At 42.4% G+C, this 17,795-nt stretch overlaps 1 protein-coding gene across 2 annotated transcripts in view; it reads right to left on the bottom strand.

The window, feature by feature from the left end:
* Positions 1-17,795, bottom strand: part of GALNT9 (polypeptide N-acetylgalactosaminyltransferase 9) — a 379,096-nt gene that overhangs the window by 107,707 nt on the left and 253,594 nt on the right. For both annotated transcript variants that reach the window (XM_051769179.1, XM_051769178.1), the window contains one exon: positions 3,266-3,446. In XM_051769179.1, the coding sequence (XP_051625139.1) occupies positions 3,266-3,446 (181 nt within the window). The remainder of the gene's footprint in view (positions 1-3,265; positions 3,447-17,795) is intronic.

The raw sequence follows: 17,795 nt of genomic DNA on the forward strand, positions 1-17,795 counted from the left end.
CTCTTCCATACAAGAGAAGCTTCTCTTTCTTCCACTGCACAGAGGAAACAGAGTATGTTAGTGAGGGCTAGAAAGTCCTGCTAATACTTTACTGTGGGGAAGAGAGATCAGGACATTAAACATCCTGAGCTCTCTGCAACATACCTTCAGTTCAGATACTGATATTATTTATACATGTCTGATAGATATTTAAAAATCTCTGGTATCAAGCAGAAGAGGCCGAGACATTTATTACACCACGCCAGGATCAAACAATGATTTTGTAATTATTGTGTGATTTGTAATCACAACTGAGCTATTTACTGCATTGCTTCTATTTGGCACACAAACACAACGTGCACAAAATCCTCTTGTCTCCCATACTTCCAGCAATTCCTATCCTAAGGAAAAGGTTCCTGAGCTAAAAGGAGTATCTTCACTGGCAGCAGCAGGTAGGAAAGCAGAACATGATGTGAGAAAAGCATCCTGAGAGCAGGGCTGCCCACCCAGGCCTGAGACTTTGCTGCAGTGGAAGGACATGGAGGTGACTCCAATTTCAGAGCCTTCATGGTCATGCTGGCTGGCTGTACACCTCTGCAGTGTAACACAGTTTTTTAATTTGCTGCGTGGGGATGAAAATATCTCCTGAAAAGCAATTAAACTGCTGAATGTTTATGAGCCTATGCAAGGAGGTGGAACAGAAGGCTTATCCTATGAGAATAAGATAGTGGACAACAATAAGGGGGAGATCAAATATAAAATGAATTAAAAGATAATATTTGTGATCAAGCCTGGAATATTGCAAGTCCCACATTTTCATAGTGAAATTATGTTTACTTTAATAAATTGTGCCTATGCAATGCAGACTTGAGTATAAATTCTTCCAGTTGATATCTTTTATACCTACTTTTGTGTGCAAATATGGAGATCTGACAATTTCAAATGGAAGCCAGAATGGAGAGAAAGGACAGTCTAGTATTTTGGGAGTGCAAATTCAGGTGTTTTTATTCATAGACTGGCCACAGACTTTGTATGTGGCCTTGGACATTAATTCTAACTTGCTTCCCAATTTAAAAATGAAAAGTTCTGGGAATGACATGAATACAAATCACAAGCTAACTGAGAAAGGCTCAGTGATGCAGAGATGAGACCATTGGGCAATTCAGCATCTGGAGGTTTAGTTCTCTCCAATACACAACTAGAGCAGAGTGCCTGAACCAAACAGTCAATCTCAGCTTTGGTACATGTGCTTCTTATGCTGGGGGCCCCAGACCTGGATGCAACACTGCAGGTGGGGTCTCATGAGAATGGAGCAGAGAGGGAGAATCCCTCCCTCATCTGCCCACAGCGCTGGGGATGAGTCCAGGACACGTTTGGCTTTCTGGACTGTGAGTGCACATTACTGGGTCACTTTGAGCTTCCTGTCAACCAACACCCTCAAGTCCTTCTCTTCAGGGTTGCTCTCAATCCATGTAACTGGACAAAACTCTTCATATAACAAGAGCTTCTACCTTCTCCAAACTTTCACTCTTATTTCACAGCAAATTCAATCTGAAGGGCTTTCCTGTGACTCGTAAGCATCCAGAGACAAGTGCATCAATTCCAGCATCCAGGTCTGACTAGAACCACCTCAGAAGTGTCAAAACATGACAAGGAAGGCAGTTCTCCCAGTAGCTCAGACAGTTTATCATGTAGCATGGCCTTATGAGATACCCAAAAGGAGCACGTCAAAAAGCTTATCTGAGCGACTCATCAAAGCTCCCAAGTAAAACGGTGGAAGAGTCTAATCTGAAGTGAAACATCACTGCATTGCAAATGCTCTCATGCCTCTGACAGCTGCTGAGCTAGATTTAAGCTCTGCAGCCTTTGCTTTTGTGTTTCCTAGCAGAACACATCTCATTTATCCTCATCCACCTGACCGCAGCAGCTGATAACAGCCCAGGTCAAACCTCACCGCCTTTCATTTGGGGAACTCCACATTGATTTTAAGGGTCTTTGGACCAGATCTGAGGCACAACTCCAATATCTGCATAACTACAGACTACTTTTTCCCCAGCATAATTCCATGATGGATTGTTATGGCACATCAAGAGAGAAGGAGAGATGAGACCACTGAATAAGTCGGTGGACTTGCATCAAAAATGCAACAGCAAGTCAGTGGGTTGGTTTCTCTGTGCTACTTCTGTTATCTAGGTTTTCTTTTCTACAGCAAGTGTTTGAGAAAACAAACGCTGAGTCAATACTTCTGAGATCAGATTAATATGCAGCACAGCTAATGAAATTTGTAGTTAAGCTGAAGTTTTGTTTTTGGCAGCTTGAACTGCCTAAAATCCTAATTCAATTGCAATCTACTCACAGAGCACAGCTGTTTTGCTTGGCTAAACTTTTCTCACCACTTAATAAGATATTTTTTTATTTAACTTTCAGTTCTGCCTAGGAGCCCCAGTGGGTCTTTTAAAACAGAAGATTATTATTAGAAATTAATTAAGTATTCTTTTCAATTCTGTCTCCTGAGAGCAACTAGGCATTGTTGCTGATCTCCTCTGCATTAAGACATTACTGATTGTCATTCATGGGATGATAGTGTGGATGTCTCATCTGGAAGATACATAACTCCATAAATATGAAAGATTTGAAAGATATTTAATACAAAATATAATAAATCAGCACAAATAATAAACATGTAATTGCAATGTCAAGCACAGCACAGGCGTGTGAAGACTATAAACAGCAGAATAAAAATAGACACACATTCCAGAGACAAAAAAAAAATCTTACTGCAATTACAGGACCCCAATGGATTACACTTAGTCTGTGTTTCAGCACATTGCAAACCCCGGCTGAACAATTCTAAGAACATCAAATGTAATTAAAGACAGTTGATTAGATGTGTTGTGGTTTTTTTCTTAAGGAACCAATGACTATAATGTGTTTGTTGCACTTCCCCCTCCCACTGCACATGACTACAAGAAGGACAGACTAAGGCTGCCACCTCTGAAGGCTTTTCCTAAGAGAACCAAACCCAATAAGCACCAATAGCCTCATGCAGTATTTGATCTGAGGCCTTGAATGTGCATATTAATGCACTACTGACAGAATTAGCTATGCATTTAACATGGCCCTTCATGCCTGAGATGGCTGTTGGTCTGACTGATTTTCACTAAACTCAGGGCTATCTGTATGACTAACTGGTGTCATACTCTAACCAGGAAGGGATGTGAAGAGAAGAAAGCCATCACAACAATCAACCTCTTAAGTCTCAATAATAATGTGGAATTCAACTTACTTTTTTGGTCTGTAGTCAGGGATGGACCTGTCCAGTGATATCCTGTCACTGAGCTGGGCATTGTAACCATATTCTTCGTACTTAGTCTCTGATTCGTGGCTATCATCTCTGAGGGTAGCAGCCATTCCCCCCTGGCCCAGGCCTCCTGGACCTTCAACTAATCCCATGGGCTTTGCCAGACCTAAATGAAATAGATAAAAAAAAAATAATCAAATTATTCATAAAAAGGAAATGGATAGAAACTCTTCTGTGACCACAGAATGTTTTCAGATAAATGAGATCTGAACTCCCACGAAGCTCAGCTCTGAAACCCTCACGGCTCTGTGGAAATTATCCTCAGCTTTTCAAACCAGAGTCCAAATCAACACATCTTGTAGAATCAGTGCATAATGAGCAAGCTATAAAGAATTAATTAGCAGCTTTCACGATTTCTTCTTTTTCCAAAATGCCTAATTATTGTTAAGATAATTAAGAAAAAATTTTCCCGTAAGAAGTGGAGGATTTCCCAGTATAGCCCATTATAGCTCCACTCATTTTAAGGGAGATACGTTGATTTCCACCACATGTAGATGTGTCATTAACTCCACATTAATGCCAGTTCTGGAACACATGTTGGACCTGAGGCATCTGCTCTGGGACTCTAAGCCCACTGCAGCTCCTGAAGGGTCCAGGTTTGGTTCCCATTTTGGGCACACAGCTATGGGCTGGTGACCAGCTTTGCTGGGTAGGAAACACAGAGTAAATCTGATTCCACTGCACGAGTCAACAGACTGACCAAGAAGACAAGCAGGAAAGTGCTCATGTCCTGCCTCAAACTGTGCAAGGAGAATTAAAGGGAACAGTCCTGGTGGGCTGAGCTGACCCCCAGCAGGAAGGCAGAGCACCTATTCCTGCTTATCAACTTTCTGCTATTAAAAAACCAAATAATGAAAAAAAACACAAGTTACCAGCACAAGCCACTAAATCCTGGAGAATTTGGACCTAATGCAATAACTGGAGACAAATCTAAACCATTGCACTGTGTTGAGCCGTTCCTTACTGAGACACCACTGAGCATGCTGGGTGTGAACAGGAATTATGATACTGGTTGTCATTCTCTAGTGCAGTCCTGACAGGTTCTACCTTCATTATTACAAGCATTGTGATGCCTAATGTTATGATACTTGGGGCATTTAAGAAGGACTGTTTGGATTTTCTGTAAGAAAAGTGGAGAACAAGACAAAGCATAGTTTTTCTTGAAACATGACTAAAACTCAGAGTTGTCTTGACTTCAAACCACAGAAATTCTTCTACCTTACTAAGCGAAGCACTTCAATCCACATTCTGGAAATATTTTAAGGAGCTTCATTTTGAAGGAAATTGTAACATTTGTCCTTTTTGTTCTCATTTAGGATGAGAGGCTACTTGGCACTTTGACCAGCTTTAGTATTTAACATTACTTCCTTTGGAAAAATTAGAACAGAAGGGCCTGATGTTGCCATCCCTGGCCTGACAATTATTCCTTGCTCGAGTAATTACAGAAATTACATGTCTGAGACTCTAAATCTCTTCCCACCCTAAAGGAAAAGCACAGCAGCCTAATCTGCCTGCATGATACAGTCTCAGACTGAACAGACACTAACAGTAAGCTGTGATGCTGCAAGCCTCTGCTTTACATGCCCAACATATGGAATCTTAAAGGGGGTTTGGTTTAGGAGGAAAGTCAGCAGTTCCCTCCAAAAAAATCTCAATTTAGGCACTTCTAAAAAATAAATAAATAAAAAAACCCAGAAAACTAGATACTTCACAAAGCCTATGTCCTTGGAAGACCTCAGTGTGGAAACTCATTTGCTGATCATTTGGAATCATCTAGGCTGGGTTCTGATGTTACATCAAAGCAAATTGAAGATGACTTCATTAAAGTTAACTGACCTGCTTTGATGAAAGGGTCTCCAAGATGTGGCATGCTCATCTGACTTTAAACAACTATTTAATTTCAGTAGTTGAAAACTTTGTTCTTTATACTCTATGCTCTTGCAGTTTATGGAACAAAACACTTGCATCTTTATGGCACAAGTAATGAGAGAATGAAACTTCCAACCCACAGGAAGCATCAGGTACTTTGCTACTTTTCTTATGAGGGAATCAGTTAGACAGCCTGCCAAACCATGCATAATGACTATTATTTCATCTACCTTTTTCCTGATATTCTAGCCCTCCATGCTGCTAATCTGATCTTGTTCTGGGAAGGAGTCATCTCATGTCTCCCTTACTCTCAGAGCATATTTCTGTGAGGTTTTTTCTGCTTCTGTTACACAAATTGTAGCTTAGTCTGACTGACAGCTATTCTAGCAATGCAGTAATATTGACCAATATACAGCAGCAGTTAATGATACCACATTGCTTCACTCTTCAAGAAGAGCACTGAAGTGCCTCTAGAAGTTTTTGGGAACAATGAATGTAGTATATTTTATATATGCATTTGGGTGTTAGATGCAGCAATTACAGGCAATGTTCTCCAATGCACAGTTGGTTAGTTAGACACAATAGAGCCACATCTCACATATTTGCATAGCATTTTCCATCTCAAAAGCTGATTTGCTGTTGCTTCAGCAAGTGCCTCCTCAACAGAGGGCTTTTTCCCATCACTACCTAATTCCAGATGGTAACTTGCTAACCTCAAAATCCACGGTTACTGCACTGGTCAGCCTTCTTGAAAAAACAGGAAAGGAGTGCCAGTTCAGCAGCATCTTCCCAAAAACAGGCTGGTATTAAGAGATGGGATCAGAAGACAGATGATGGGAGAGAATGTCCCCCAGTCTGGCTGAAGCAGAGGCTGCTGCTGCACAGGACACATCCACTCAGCATTTCCAGGTCCTCATCCAAGGGGTGTCCAACAGTCTGGGACCATTTGAGCAGAATGATCTCATCAGAGGCCTTCCAGCATGCCAGACACAGGAACAGCACCTGGGAGGGCACAGAGGAGCAGAGTACTCCACAGCAGTGCTCCCACGGGATGCATAACTGGGCTGCCAAAGACAGAGAGGCAACAAAGAACAAGTCATTTGTGCCCCTTGCCTTGTGCTGCTCAGCAAAAACCCAGACAGCCTTCAGGGACACCTCACAGGAAAATTTATTCCCCTGGGTCTCACCTACTGGAACAACAGGGAAAGGGATACATTTCTGGAAATGCTGCTGTTCAGCAGGGAGACAATTGCTATTGATTTTAAATGCTGGGTGTTCAGGTCCTACCTACACTGATGGGGACAGATGGGGAAGTACTTCTGGTTCAGCTTCCAGCATATTACCTGGGTTTTAGCCAAGGCAGAACAGGTAAAAGCACCTTTCTGTTTTCTTTTTTTGAAGCTTGTTGCAGACTTCCAGATCCTCCTTTTCTCTTTGGGTTACTTACCTACAGCTCTAACTAGTGCCCATTTCACCCATTTTTCCGTGGCCTATGAAGCCAAAGAGGGCAGGGCACAGCAGCACTGCTGCCAGTGGAACCCTGCAGAGCCAGGGATTGAAATCATGGGGGTGGGCAGGAAGGGGATGCCCAGTGAGCTGCTGTTTTTAAAGCTGTCTTTTCTTTAAATTTTTTAGACAAAAAATATCCACAGCCCAAACGCCGGGATTGGTCATAGCCAGTTCAGTGCTGCAGATGACAATGAGGTCACAAACAATTAGAGTCTGTCATTCATCTCAAATTTATTGCTCTCACTGCAGTGATTTCTGTGTAAGACAGAAATTGTTGGGAGAATGAAGAGCAGAATGAACTGTCCTTAGTTTCTTAACCAGATTAATTACTCCACAGGATGCATAATTTTCTAGGAAGAAACGAGATCTTCTCTTTTTCATCATAAACCCTGTCACAATGGGAAAAGTACTAAAGAGATTTATGTGAGAAACTATGGCAAAAGCTAGATCAGATTACATCTGTGATTATTTTACTATTCTTTTTTTCTTATTTGCAACACAATTACAGGGAGCTGTAAATCAGGTTGAGTCAAGGTTCTCAGACAAAATTAACCTTTCGACAAATCAAACCAAAAATAAGTGATTGAAAATAATCATACAACCACATTCTCAACAGTTTTCCCTTGACTCCTGTAAATACTGCACAAACTATGGTAAATGAAGAAATGATCATAACTAAAGAGTGGCTTCTCTGCAATTATTCCTTGGAGAACAGAAAAAATGTGTTGCCTCACAGGCATAAATTTGCTGAGTGCATTAGCAGTTCAGTGCACCAACATTAAACCTGGGGAAGGATTTTACTTTTTTATTTCACTTTACCTTTTTACTTTACTTTATTTTACTGCATTTTGCAGTTGCAAGCAGGAAAAAAACGCCAAACTTATTTGAAACTATTTCACTTTGCAAACAGCAGCATGCAGCACAAGGAGCTGGTAGTGTTTAGCTCATGATTCAATCTAAATGTTAAACAGAGCCTGGCCCTTAATTTCTGCATATCCTAACTTTCCATATCCCAACTGAGTTTCTCCCACCATGACCCTGAAGTAAGGCTACACAGTAGGTAAGATTTGCTGCTCGGAGAACTGATCTGAATTTTGCCCATATCAAAGGTGCTTACTTTCTGAGCTGGAAGGAATGCTGTCTGTGGAGGAGATTTAGTTTTACATACAGAAATATCCAGGAAATCCCATAGGGATACAAGCTCCAACTTTCTGCAAAGAGAAGAGCAACAAACGAAACCTGGTCCAATTTAAATGACTCCAGCACTTCCATTTATCTGAAATCCAAAATGCAGTCTTATTTTTATATAGCTGTAGACCAGTTTGATGCATCTTTGCTTGAAAGGTTTATGGCCCCTGGTACCCAGTATCGGCCCCAAGTATCTGCAGATACACCAGGGAGAAGACAAACAGCATTCTGTGGCTGATGGTTTGAAAAGGAAAAAAACTGCAACAACTTGGAAAGCTGAAGCACCTGATGTGCAACTTTTTGGCTCTATAAACTAGAAGGTGGTTTTGTGCCTTGACCTCATCTCCAGACTTCAAGTAAAAAGCCTGAGAAACTACTTCTTAGTCTTCATGCCCAGACGAGCAGCAATCCTGTGAGGAGACTGCTGAATGCTGGTGAAGGGATGAAGGGATTGGGCAGCTCTGCCTGTAGGAGGGCTGCTCCTGTTCCACCCCCAGAAGCCAGTCAGGCAGAGAGACTGCAGAATCAAGAGCCTTGGAAATTAAGTAGATCAGGACAAACTACCTGGAAAGAGGACAGATATCCAACCCCTTTTGTGCTTTGCCACATGTTTCTTCTTCTTCAAAACAGGGATTTTTCCTGGTTGCAGAGAGCACCCTGAGGCACAGCCTGGGAATATCTATCAAGAGCTCAACATCATCATGGCCAGGGTTGTTCTCAGCATCTGGGCTGGAAGCTCACCCTTATTCCATCCTACACACTCTGCTCCCACCACATTGACACATTAATCCTTAAATCCTATGCAGTAAGGCCTACCAGGACAGGATTTGGCCAGAACAGCTTTTTTTCCTTTGTGTTTTCACAGCATGCAGTCCAGATTTTAGGATACCACTGCAGCAAATACTACAGGAGCCCAGAAGGACAGTTCCTACCCCAAAAAACTCACTGTCAATGGAGACAAGAAAGAGAATGAGAGAAGAAGACATGAAGAGAACATGGATCAGTGGGAGAGGCAGAGGTTGCAGTGCAGCAGTGGCCTGTGGAATTCAGCCTTGTCAGAACAGCAAGAAAAAAAGTTGTTTCATAGCCCACTGGAGGATCTTTTCTACCCCATTGAACAGACTCTATCCCACACACATATGGCTTCTTTGGGATGAAAAGGAGAGGATTCCCATAGAAAAGTAACCTAAGGATAGGATTTATAGCGTTCTCCAACCTAATGTGATCGAGGTGTTTCTGACATGACTCTTGTAGAAAAGCTTGTGATAAAAGCTCCCTACTCATTCAGGTTATTTTGAGATGATGAAAGATGGCAGGTTTGTGTCTGTAGAGGGAAGGAGTCCATGGGGATCTCTGGTGAAGCTGCTCCATGCCAAATGCAAGATTCCTAGTGCATGACTTAATACTTGGGGAAAGAGGAGAGGAATATCTGAGGAAATAAAAAGAACAATGTGTAACGGAGGGCAAGGTACAGGAGAGGGATCTGGTCCATCAGTGTTGACAACAGGGCTGCTGGGGGGGAAAAAAGGAACATTCTGTCCTTGCAGAACCATCTTCTCTCCTGCATGTGCTGTTCACTGGTGCAGCACAACCCCCCTGCCCTCTTACAGGCTTCATCTTTTGTTCCTTGGCTTCACAGAAACAGCACTGTGCAGGCTACTCCCTCTCTAGGCACAAAATTCATTAGTGCTTTTTAATTGGAAGAAATACTGTGTTTTTATGTACAGATATCTAATATCAAAAGTAATTGCTTTTATAGAACACTCATTTGGAGCTGGTTTCCCCTTGAGATGAGAAAATGTATTCTAATTACAACAGATAATTCAGGAGGAGATAAACAGATTGACGAGTGGAAGGACCAAGAAATAGCAGCTACACAGTCCATTGGAGATGAAGATAAAAGCTCATTTGTGAGGTAGGACACTGATTCCAAGTTTGCAGATAATAGGAGAGGTGCCAGAGTTTTGCCAGAGACTTGATATAAACAAAAATCCATTTCCTAACATGCCATCCTTAGGCCAGGGAGAGCTATCTAATACGTTTTTAAACTTAAATTTTGACTAACAAAATAAAAAGCCCTTATTCCATATGCAAAACTTTAAATGATACGTGCGTGACTCTGATTTTTCTTTCCATTTTCATTTTAGTGATCAAAAAGATCATTCACAGAGAAAGATCAGTTTGTTATTTTTAAATAAGTAACAGATGCCACGATTCTTCTAGAAGTTTTAAAATCCCAGAAGACTCGTGGTTTGTGCTGGTGAAACACATGAAATGGATTTCTCTCTTCAGGGCTTTGGAGGAAAGCCAGAAAACTCCTCTGGTCATGGTATAAATCTGGAGTTGAGGAGGAGGAGCTGAAATGTTGGTGTATCTGCCCGACAGCCCACTGATATTAAAAGGAGACAAAATCTGAGTGTCATCAGTTTGGCACTTGGCCCCTGGCAGGACCCAACACCTGAGGCTTCAGAGGGAACGAAACACAAATCATGAAGCACTTGGCCAATTAAACTCTGCACTGCTCCTGGAAGCAGAGTTCCCTTCTGAACCCTATAGGCAGGTAACTAAAGCCCTGAAGCATAATATTAGATTACCCTCATTATCTTAACTCAGACAGGTAGAAATAGGGCTTAAAACTACCCAGTGTCCTTTAAAAGCCCAGCCACTAATATTGGATTCAAGGGCCTCCTGCAGCAATGAATTCTCTGGTACTGTCACGGTCAGAGTGTCACTGACTCACATGAAATGGATCATCTGTATCAATATATTAGATTCTCTTTAACTTTTTCAGGGAAGCAGAGATGAAAACTCCTGGGGAAAGTGATCATTAAAACAATAACAGAGCCATTCTAGAGGAAGAGAGAGGGACTTCTCCTTGAAAAGACCCAAGGTGCAAGAGCTAAAACTTTGGGACTGTTTAATTAGATTCAGGAACAAGGTGTTCTAGGCCAAGGTTAAAGGGCTTTCATTTCGTAAATGAGGAAAATACCTTTTGAAAAGCAAACAGTTTGCTTGCATGAATCAGAGGTAGGGAAGGAATGCAGCAGACACTGCAGGAATGCAGTTCTGGCCCAAGGTCTGACAGGATGGAGCCCACAGTTGGAATGATGGGAATGCTGCTGGATGCAATGACATTTTCTTGCACCTACAGAGTTGACTGCACATCTCTAACCATTAAAAATACCCCTTTGATTTCTGATGTAATTCTGGATTAGAAAGCCCTGACAGCTCAACTATAACAGTCAATCCCACAGGGTTAGGTTCCATAAAGAAAAATAACTGGTTTTAAACATCAGGAATCCCAAAAAAAAGCATCTAACTTCAGGTCCTTTGCAGGCTCATACTATACTCTATTGTGCTGTTAATAAAGTCTAAAGTAATCAAAGGCTCTATCAGATCTGACATTGCCCAGCCTGCCAAATTACTGCCTTTCAGCCCAGGTTTCAATCAGGCACCCCTGGGACACTGGCTCAGGGATCGTGTCCAAGGCTAAGCAAGTCTCTTCCCTCCTTGCTCAAGGGTGTTTGGAGAGCTCTGACAAGGCCAGGCGAGCCCATCTCCTGCAGCATCACTCTGCAATCACGCTCCACATTATCTGCAGACGTTCAGCTGCCTCCCTGCTCATTTACCTAAACAGCCTGCTATTAAATTAAGCCAACACAGTCACACAGAGAGCCTTCCCAATAACAAAGTCACATAGAACACTTTCCCATTGTGTGGCCAAGGAGCTCCTGTTCAGCTCGTTTCACACAGCACAGGGGACAGCACCGAGCCCAGACCAGGAGCTGCTGGAACTCAACAGCACAACGAGCCTGAAAGCAGCTCTCCATTCTCCACTGGTGTGAAATCAGTCACTGAGTTCACCTCTGGCCATGCAACCACAATAAAGAGACAATGTGAACAACTACAGACCTGCTGGCACATCCACTGTTATCCCTTCCACGCTCCAAGGGTCACTGTCCACTGTCTTTATTGCCCATGAGAGAATGAAATGATCTCAGAAAGTTCCCAGTTCTGTCAGAGCAGAGCTAGTTTTCTGTCTGCTGCCTCTCAATCTTATCATCAGGCATTTCTCTTCGGGAACACATGGTGGAAGAGACCAGCTGCCCCTGAGGATGTGAGATTTCAAATACTTCCCCCCAATCTCTTAAAAACCAGTTAATTTGGATATCGGTTTTCCCAGGATCCAGAGACAGCCTTGGTTCCACCCTTTTCCTTTCAGTGTGATATTGCCTTAAAGGCTCTGTGAAGGCACCTTAAAGGCTCTGTAAAGGTGACATACTCTTCTTTTGCATCATTGCACAGCACTGTTGATGGCTGGTTTCAAAACATATTCATTTTCCTGACAGACCGTCTATTTTACATCCGTAGATATGTGTATTTTTCTTGATCTGTGTTTGTATTCTTCTTTTTCAGGCACATCTTTGACACCTCTCAGGGAGTTTGGCTTGGGAATTTGGTTGAGACAGAACCTGCATCTCTGCTTTTCCTCCTCTTTCCTCCTTTCACTTTATTTTCATATCTCATGTCAACATACACCACAGCTATGCCTTGCTTGTCAGTGCCAGGCTGCAGTGTCTCCTTCCATCAACCTCTTAACATGTGCATGACTTAATTTTCTGCCAGCAGGACAAGTCAGTTCAAAACCAAACACAGGACACGTTTTAATCAGCAAAAATACAGCCCAGAATCCAGCATCTAAAACCAAAATGCTTACAAATCAACAAATTAGGGCAGATTTGAAGCTACAATGGGTGAGGAAAATTACTATGCAGAGTCCTCCTAATTGATGAGACAAACTGACAACCACATTTAAAGCAGATCTGTCTATTAGAGGATGTGCCCAACTAAAGGTCTGAGACTCCCCTGCTCACAGAGGAGAAGGAGGAATAGGAGGAGTCCACAATGCTGAGAATCTTACTCGGTTTTGAAGTGCCTTGCTATTGTTCAAGGAAATGCTGAGGCTGGATTTGGTTTTGGCTCTAGAAAGGAAAGCTCTTTATATTCACAAAAGAAAGCCTGTTTAGAAATGAAAGACACGATGTTGCATGGACAGCTTATAACATACAATTAATCAGGGATTTATCAGGGACAAATAAGAAGAATTAGGTACCATATTCTCTGGGGGAAGTAAATCAAAGGATGAGATAGCTTCGCAAAAGAAAGGAGAAACGAGGATAAATAGCAATTGCCAATAAATTTGAGAAAATGAAGATGTAATGTTAGCAAGAAAATATTGGCACAATGTTTTATTTAAAAGCGGTAATAAAAACATTGCTTACTTTGATTTCTGCCCTTTCTGGTTTATTGTTGATATAAAGATAAATTGACTCAGACTTCCAGGAGCAGGAAAGCTACGATCCACTGTTACAGGCACTTTAAAACCCAGCCCTGCTATAATAACTGATTCATTATTAACAAGATTGGCTTCGTTGCGTGTGGGTATTTGTACGAATTGACTGTGACCCAGGGCTAGTTTAGGCCCTGACAAACTCACTGCAGGACAAATGGGCTTGCTTTGATAAAGGCAGGATGAATTTGGTAACAGCAGAGCATGTTTAAATTACCACACATATGTAGAATTCAGATCATATATAAAGACAACGGCCAAGTTTTTGAAATTGTGGATCAGCCTTCTTCAATTTACTTTCCTAATGCCACTGACTGCAGTAGTGCTGCTTATCTGGTTTCCACCAAGGCAATGTAAAAAAGAAATCCAATTTTTCTTCAAGCTTTCCTTTCCCTTCTGCTGAAATTCCATGAAAGAATGAATGTTCCTGTCCCCTGATGTCTCCGGTTTGTACTTACGACTACATTATGAGGTGTTAAATTACACAGTAAAGAGAGAAATGAGGACAGTGATAGAAGGTGCCTTTACACAGGAGAGGATCATCCTTCAGTGAAGAGACTGCCACGAATCAGAATCTGAATTTCAGAAGCTCGAGTTCTGAGTTTACAGCTTGGACTCATCACTCCTCAAGGACACAAAGCTGCCACGCTCCCCGGTCACGCTTAAACTTCAGGTCACACCCACATTTCTCCTGAGCAGAAAGAGCTTCCCAGCACCAAATGGTCCCAGATAAAGGCAGTGCTGAGCCCTCTGGGCCATGACAGGCATCATGAGAGGATGAGCAGCAAAGAGCAGCACAGGAGCATTTCTCTGCTCCTCACGTGATTTAATGATTCAGTCACTCCTGAAAGGCAACGAGACAAGCCAGACAACCATCCTGAGTCTGCCACCTTGGAAAACTGAAAGTAAAGGAAGCCCTCCTGCAGTACTGGGGTAGTGTCAGGGAAATGTCATGCTGCTATAGTTATTACCCAAAATAAGCAGGAAAGCAGAGAAAAAAATGCTCCTGTTAACATATTGCCAATTAACAGAGCAAGCAGAGGAATTCAATGTGCAGATCTGAGTCTGGTTCCTTTAGAAGCCAAGAACTTGATTTTCATGTTTGTGTTTAAATGAGTAAAAACCCCATTTGTCACCAATACAATTTACAGCCTGGCTTTCTACAAAAAAAGCAGTTTATGGGACCATGCTGTCTGCATTTGTCTATCAGTCTGCTTCCCTCACCTCTCCTTGTTAGATTTTGAGGACTGCTTCTAATTTCAGCCAAAGCTTGGCAGACAGTCAGAGGTCTCCAAAAATTACATTTCTGCAGCTGTCACAAAAGTCAACATCTGGGAAGAAAGTGCCATTAAAATGCTCCTGCTGAGAGAAGAGGTTTGGTGAAAGATCAAATACAAGAGACCTATTGAAGCTATTAGAGACCACTCAAAAACTCACCTCTGGGATACCAACCCACAGGAATGTCAGCTTTCTTGGTTTAGCTGCTCAAGGAACTAAACACTTATTTTTAGGATTAAATGTGTTAATTGCTGGATGCCTAGGTCTGTTGGATGTCTGGTAGTTCTATATATCACCGATTAACAGTATCACAAATTAAGATGCCGCAGGGGATCAAAGGAGCAGAGAGATGAGCTTTCAGAACAGCTGAAGGGCACAGGACAGACCCACCTGGAAATGAAGCCCAGGTCTCCTGAGCCTGGGTCTTGTATTTCAGAATCCTGGAATATTTTCTTGAATCTGTCACTGAAGATGCTCCTTCTGTCCCCAATTCCAGTTTCTGTGAGCTTACCACACTGCTTCTTGTCAATGAGAACCAGCTGAAGTGATGAAACAGCACGCTTAGGTGATAAGATTACTTATAAAATAATGAGTTATATGTGTGGTCCCACTTAAAAGTACTTTCCCTGTAAAGATTTCATGTTAAAGAAAATTCATATGGAAATGCCCAACTTACTAAATGGCTTCTTCTCTTGGAAAGGGAGACACAGGCTCAGAGATGAGACATCAGGACAGCAGGTCACACACACTATGCAACTTTGCCTGTTTCCCCTGGCATTTATTATGAAATTAATCCTTCAGATTGTTTGTAGTAGGTGTGCTTTTCCTTCCCTACCCTTGAAAGGAATATAAAGCAAGGTATGATCCCAAACCCACATAGCCCCATGAGCAGAGGAGCAAACAAAACCTTTCTTTTTTCTTTTGAACAGGGAATTTGTCGTTTCAGTCTCTGCCAAAATCCTTCTGAAAATAATCAACCTTTAGTTTCAAAACCATGTGCTGAGACACTTGTATCTAGCACAGAGAAGCCACAGGCATGCAATAGCACCCATCAAACAGATTAGAGGCATCTTCTTCCAGTCCAGGGACAAAACCCAAAGGTCATACACTGATTTCTGTTTGTAAACCAAATTTCCATCCAGCAGTATCATTTTGTTTTATGACAGCACAGCGTGTCCCAGCCTACCCTCCCACAGAGCATTGCCTGGCCATGCCTAATTGGTGCTGATCCTGCATGAGCTGCCCTGTCCTTTGGGCCAGATTCTGAGTTTGATACTACAGTACCATAAGCAGGGGATGTAGGAGACAGCTTTCATCTCTTGAAACTCTGCTCCAGAATAGGTATCAACACTCTGTGTTAGGATGTATTGTCAAACCCTGGTATGGGCTTGTCCAGAATAACCTGCAGTCCACTGTGCTGCCACAGGGAACTCCACCTCTCCTCAGGGCCAGAGCAGTCCTGGTGGGACTCCTGCATGGACCCTGATTCCAGCTCACTCATCCCACAGGTACTTCAATGATCCCTAGGAACTGTAATAAGAGAAATTTTATACATGATTCCTCTTATTCTTCCACAGGCTCCACCGTGTCTCTAAGACAGCCCTATTTGTGCTCGAGCATCTTGTCAGGATGATTAAAAGCTGAGAGGAGCCTAAACAAGCAGACCTGTAACATATGCAAAAATCCTTCTGCAACCATCAACGCCTTCTCCAAGGGTTGCATCACTCAGCCCCTGTCCCTTGGCATGCTGGGCTGCTCCAGCCCAGCTTCAAAGTTAAGGCCATGTCTTTGTTCTCTCATAAATATTTCTCCTCCGTTTATGCACATCTTTTGTTCACTCCTCTCACTGTGCAAAGAAGACTTGAAATTCTGACTTTGTGAACTTTTAATGTGTGACAGAAAGAGGGAGACAAAGAATCCAGTTATTAGGCAGATCAGGTTCAGAATGAATCACAGAAGAAATTCCTAATTCCATGACCTCATCTGAGAGGGCTCTCTGCAGCCTGGCTTTGAGTTATGTGGGCCTGGAATGGGAACATAGCTGTGAATATGGGAACCATACCAAGCTGACTCTTTCAGAAAACAGAAGGTTTTACATATAACCCCACTGGATACAAGCATTATAAAAGCCACTTCCCTTCCGGAATTAATTTGCTGTTGAATGAAAATGCATCGAGGAGCCAGATGGATCTATTTCAGGAGGAGGATCAGGCTGGCACAGGTCTAAAATCAAAGATTATTGGGCTTGGGTATTCAAAGCTGGAATAGCTGAGAGTAAAGTGTTCAGTGCAGGTGCTGACATGTTCAGGTCTGTGCCTAAAGGAGTATCCCAGGAAGGAGGTATCGAATCAGTTTGCAAACATTAAATTGCAATTTAATTTCTTACAAATACCTGTAAAGCTTTACACTGCTCCTTGCAATACTAGCAGTGAATAAACAAAAGACATTCTTCAGCTGCTGAGAAAGTTGAAACTTCTAGCAGATGCAAAAGACCATTAAAAAATGGGAGAAAAGACTGGTCACCAGGAAGAAACACACAAGGCAGGCTCCAGTGGAGCATCTGGTTGCCCATATGCCCATGATGGTTTTGGAAAGTCAGCAGCCTTAATCCACAGACCTGGATTCTGCAGAAATTATGTAACAGAACTACCAAAAAAGTGTGGTTTCCAATCCCAAGGCTAGCACAGCCTAACACCTAAACCACCCAACCACCCATTTTTCCAAGCCAAACCCATCCCTGCTGTGTGAGTTGAAAGCATCACCTATTTCAGCAGCTGGGCAGCTTCTCATGAGGCTGTTTAATAACTTGACCATGATGAGCTCACTCTTACCTCATGCTCCACTCCCATCTGTTATAGGGAGCCACCTGTGATCTGTCACCATGTTTTAGGATTAACAGCTCTGTGCAGGACAATCTGTTTTTCCTGTTAGAGGTGTGAACAGCCCCTGGTCCCTGCTCTGCACCTGCAGTACAGTGCTTGTCACACAGCCACCAGTGCAGTGGGTGTCAGCATCTTCCATCAGCAGCTTTCTGCTGGTGCCAGTCACCAGTGGGAGTGAGTTTTGCAGATAGAGAATTTTGCAGCTCTCAGTAGCCTCATTTTACACATGGCTGGACGACCAGAAATCTGCCTTACAAGGAATCTATAAAGCAACTGCGAATTTTAATCCTGAGGAAAACTAACCTTTGGGTTATACAATGCTATTTCAATTGGGGATATTTTTAGTCTTATCACTGCCTTCAGTTCAGCATGCACAGGA

The sequence above is a fragment of the Manacus candei genome, unplaced genomic scaffold, assembly GCF_025592945.1.
Source record: "Manacus candei isolate 608988 ecotype Guabito, Panama unplaced genomic scaffold, ASM2559294v1 h1tg000103l, whole genome shotgun sequence".
NCBI lineage: Eukaryota > Metazoa > Chordata > Aves > Passeriformes > Pipridae > Manacus > Manacus candei.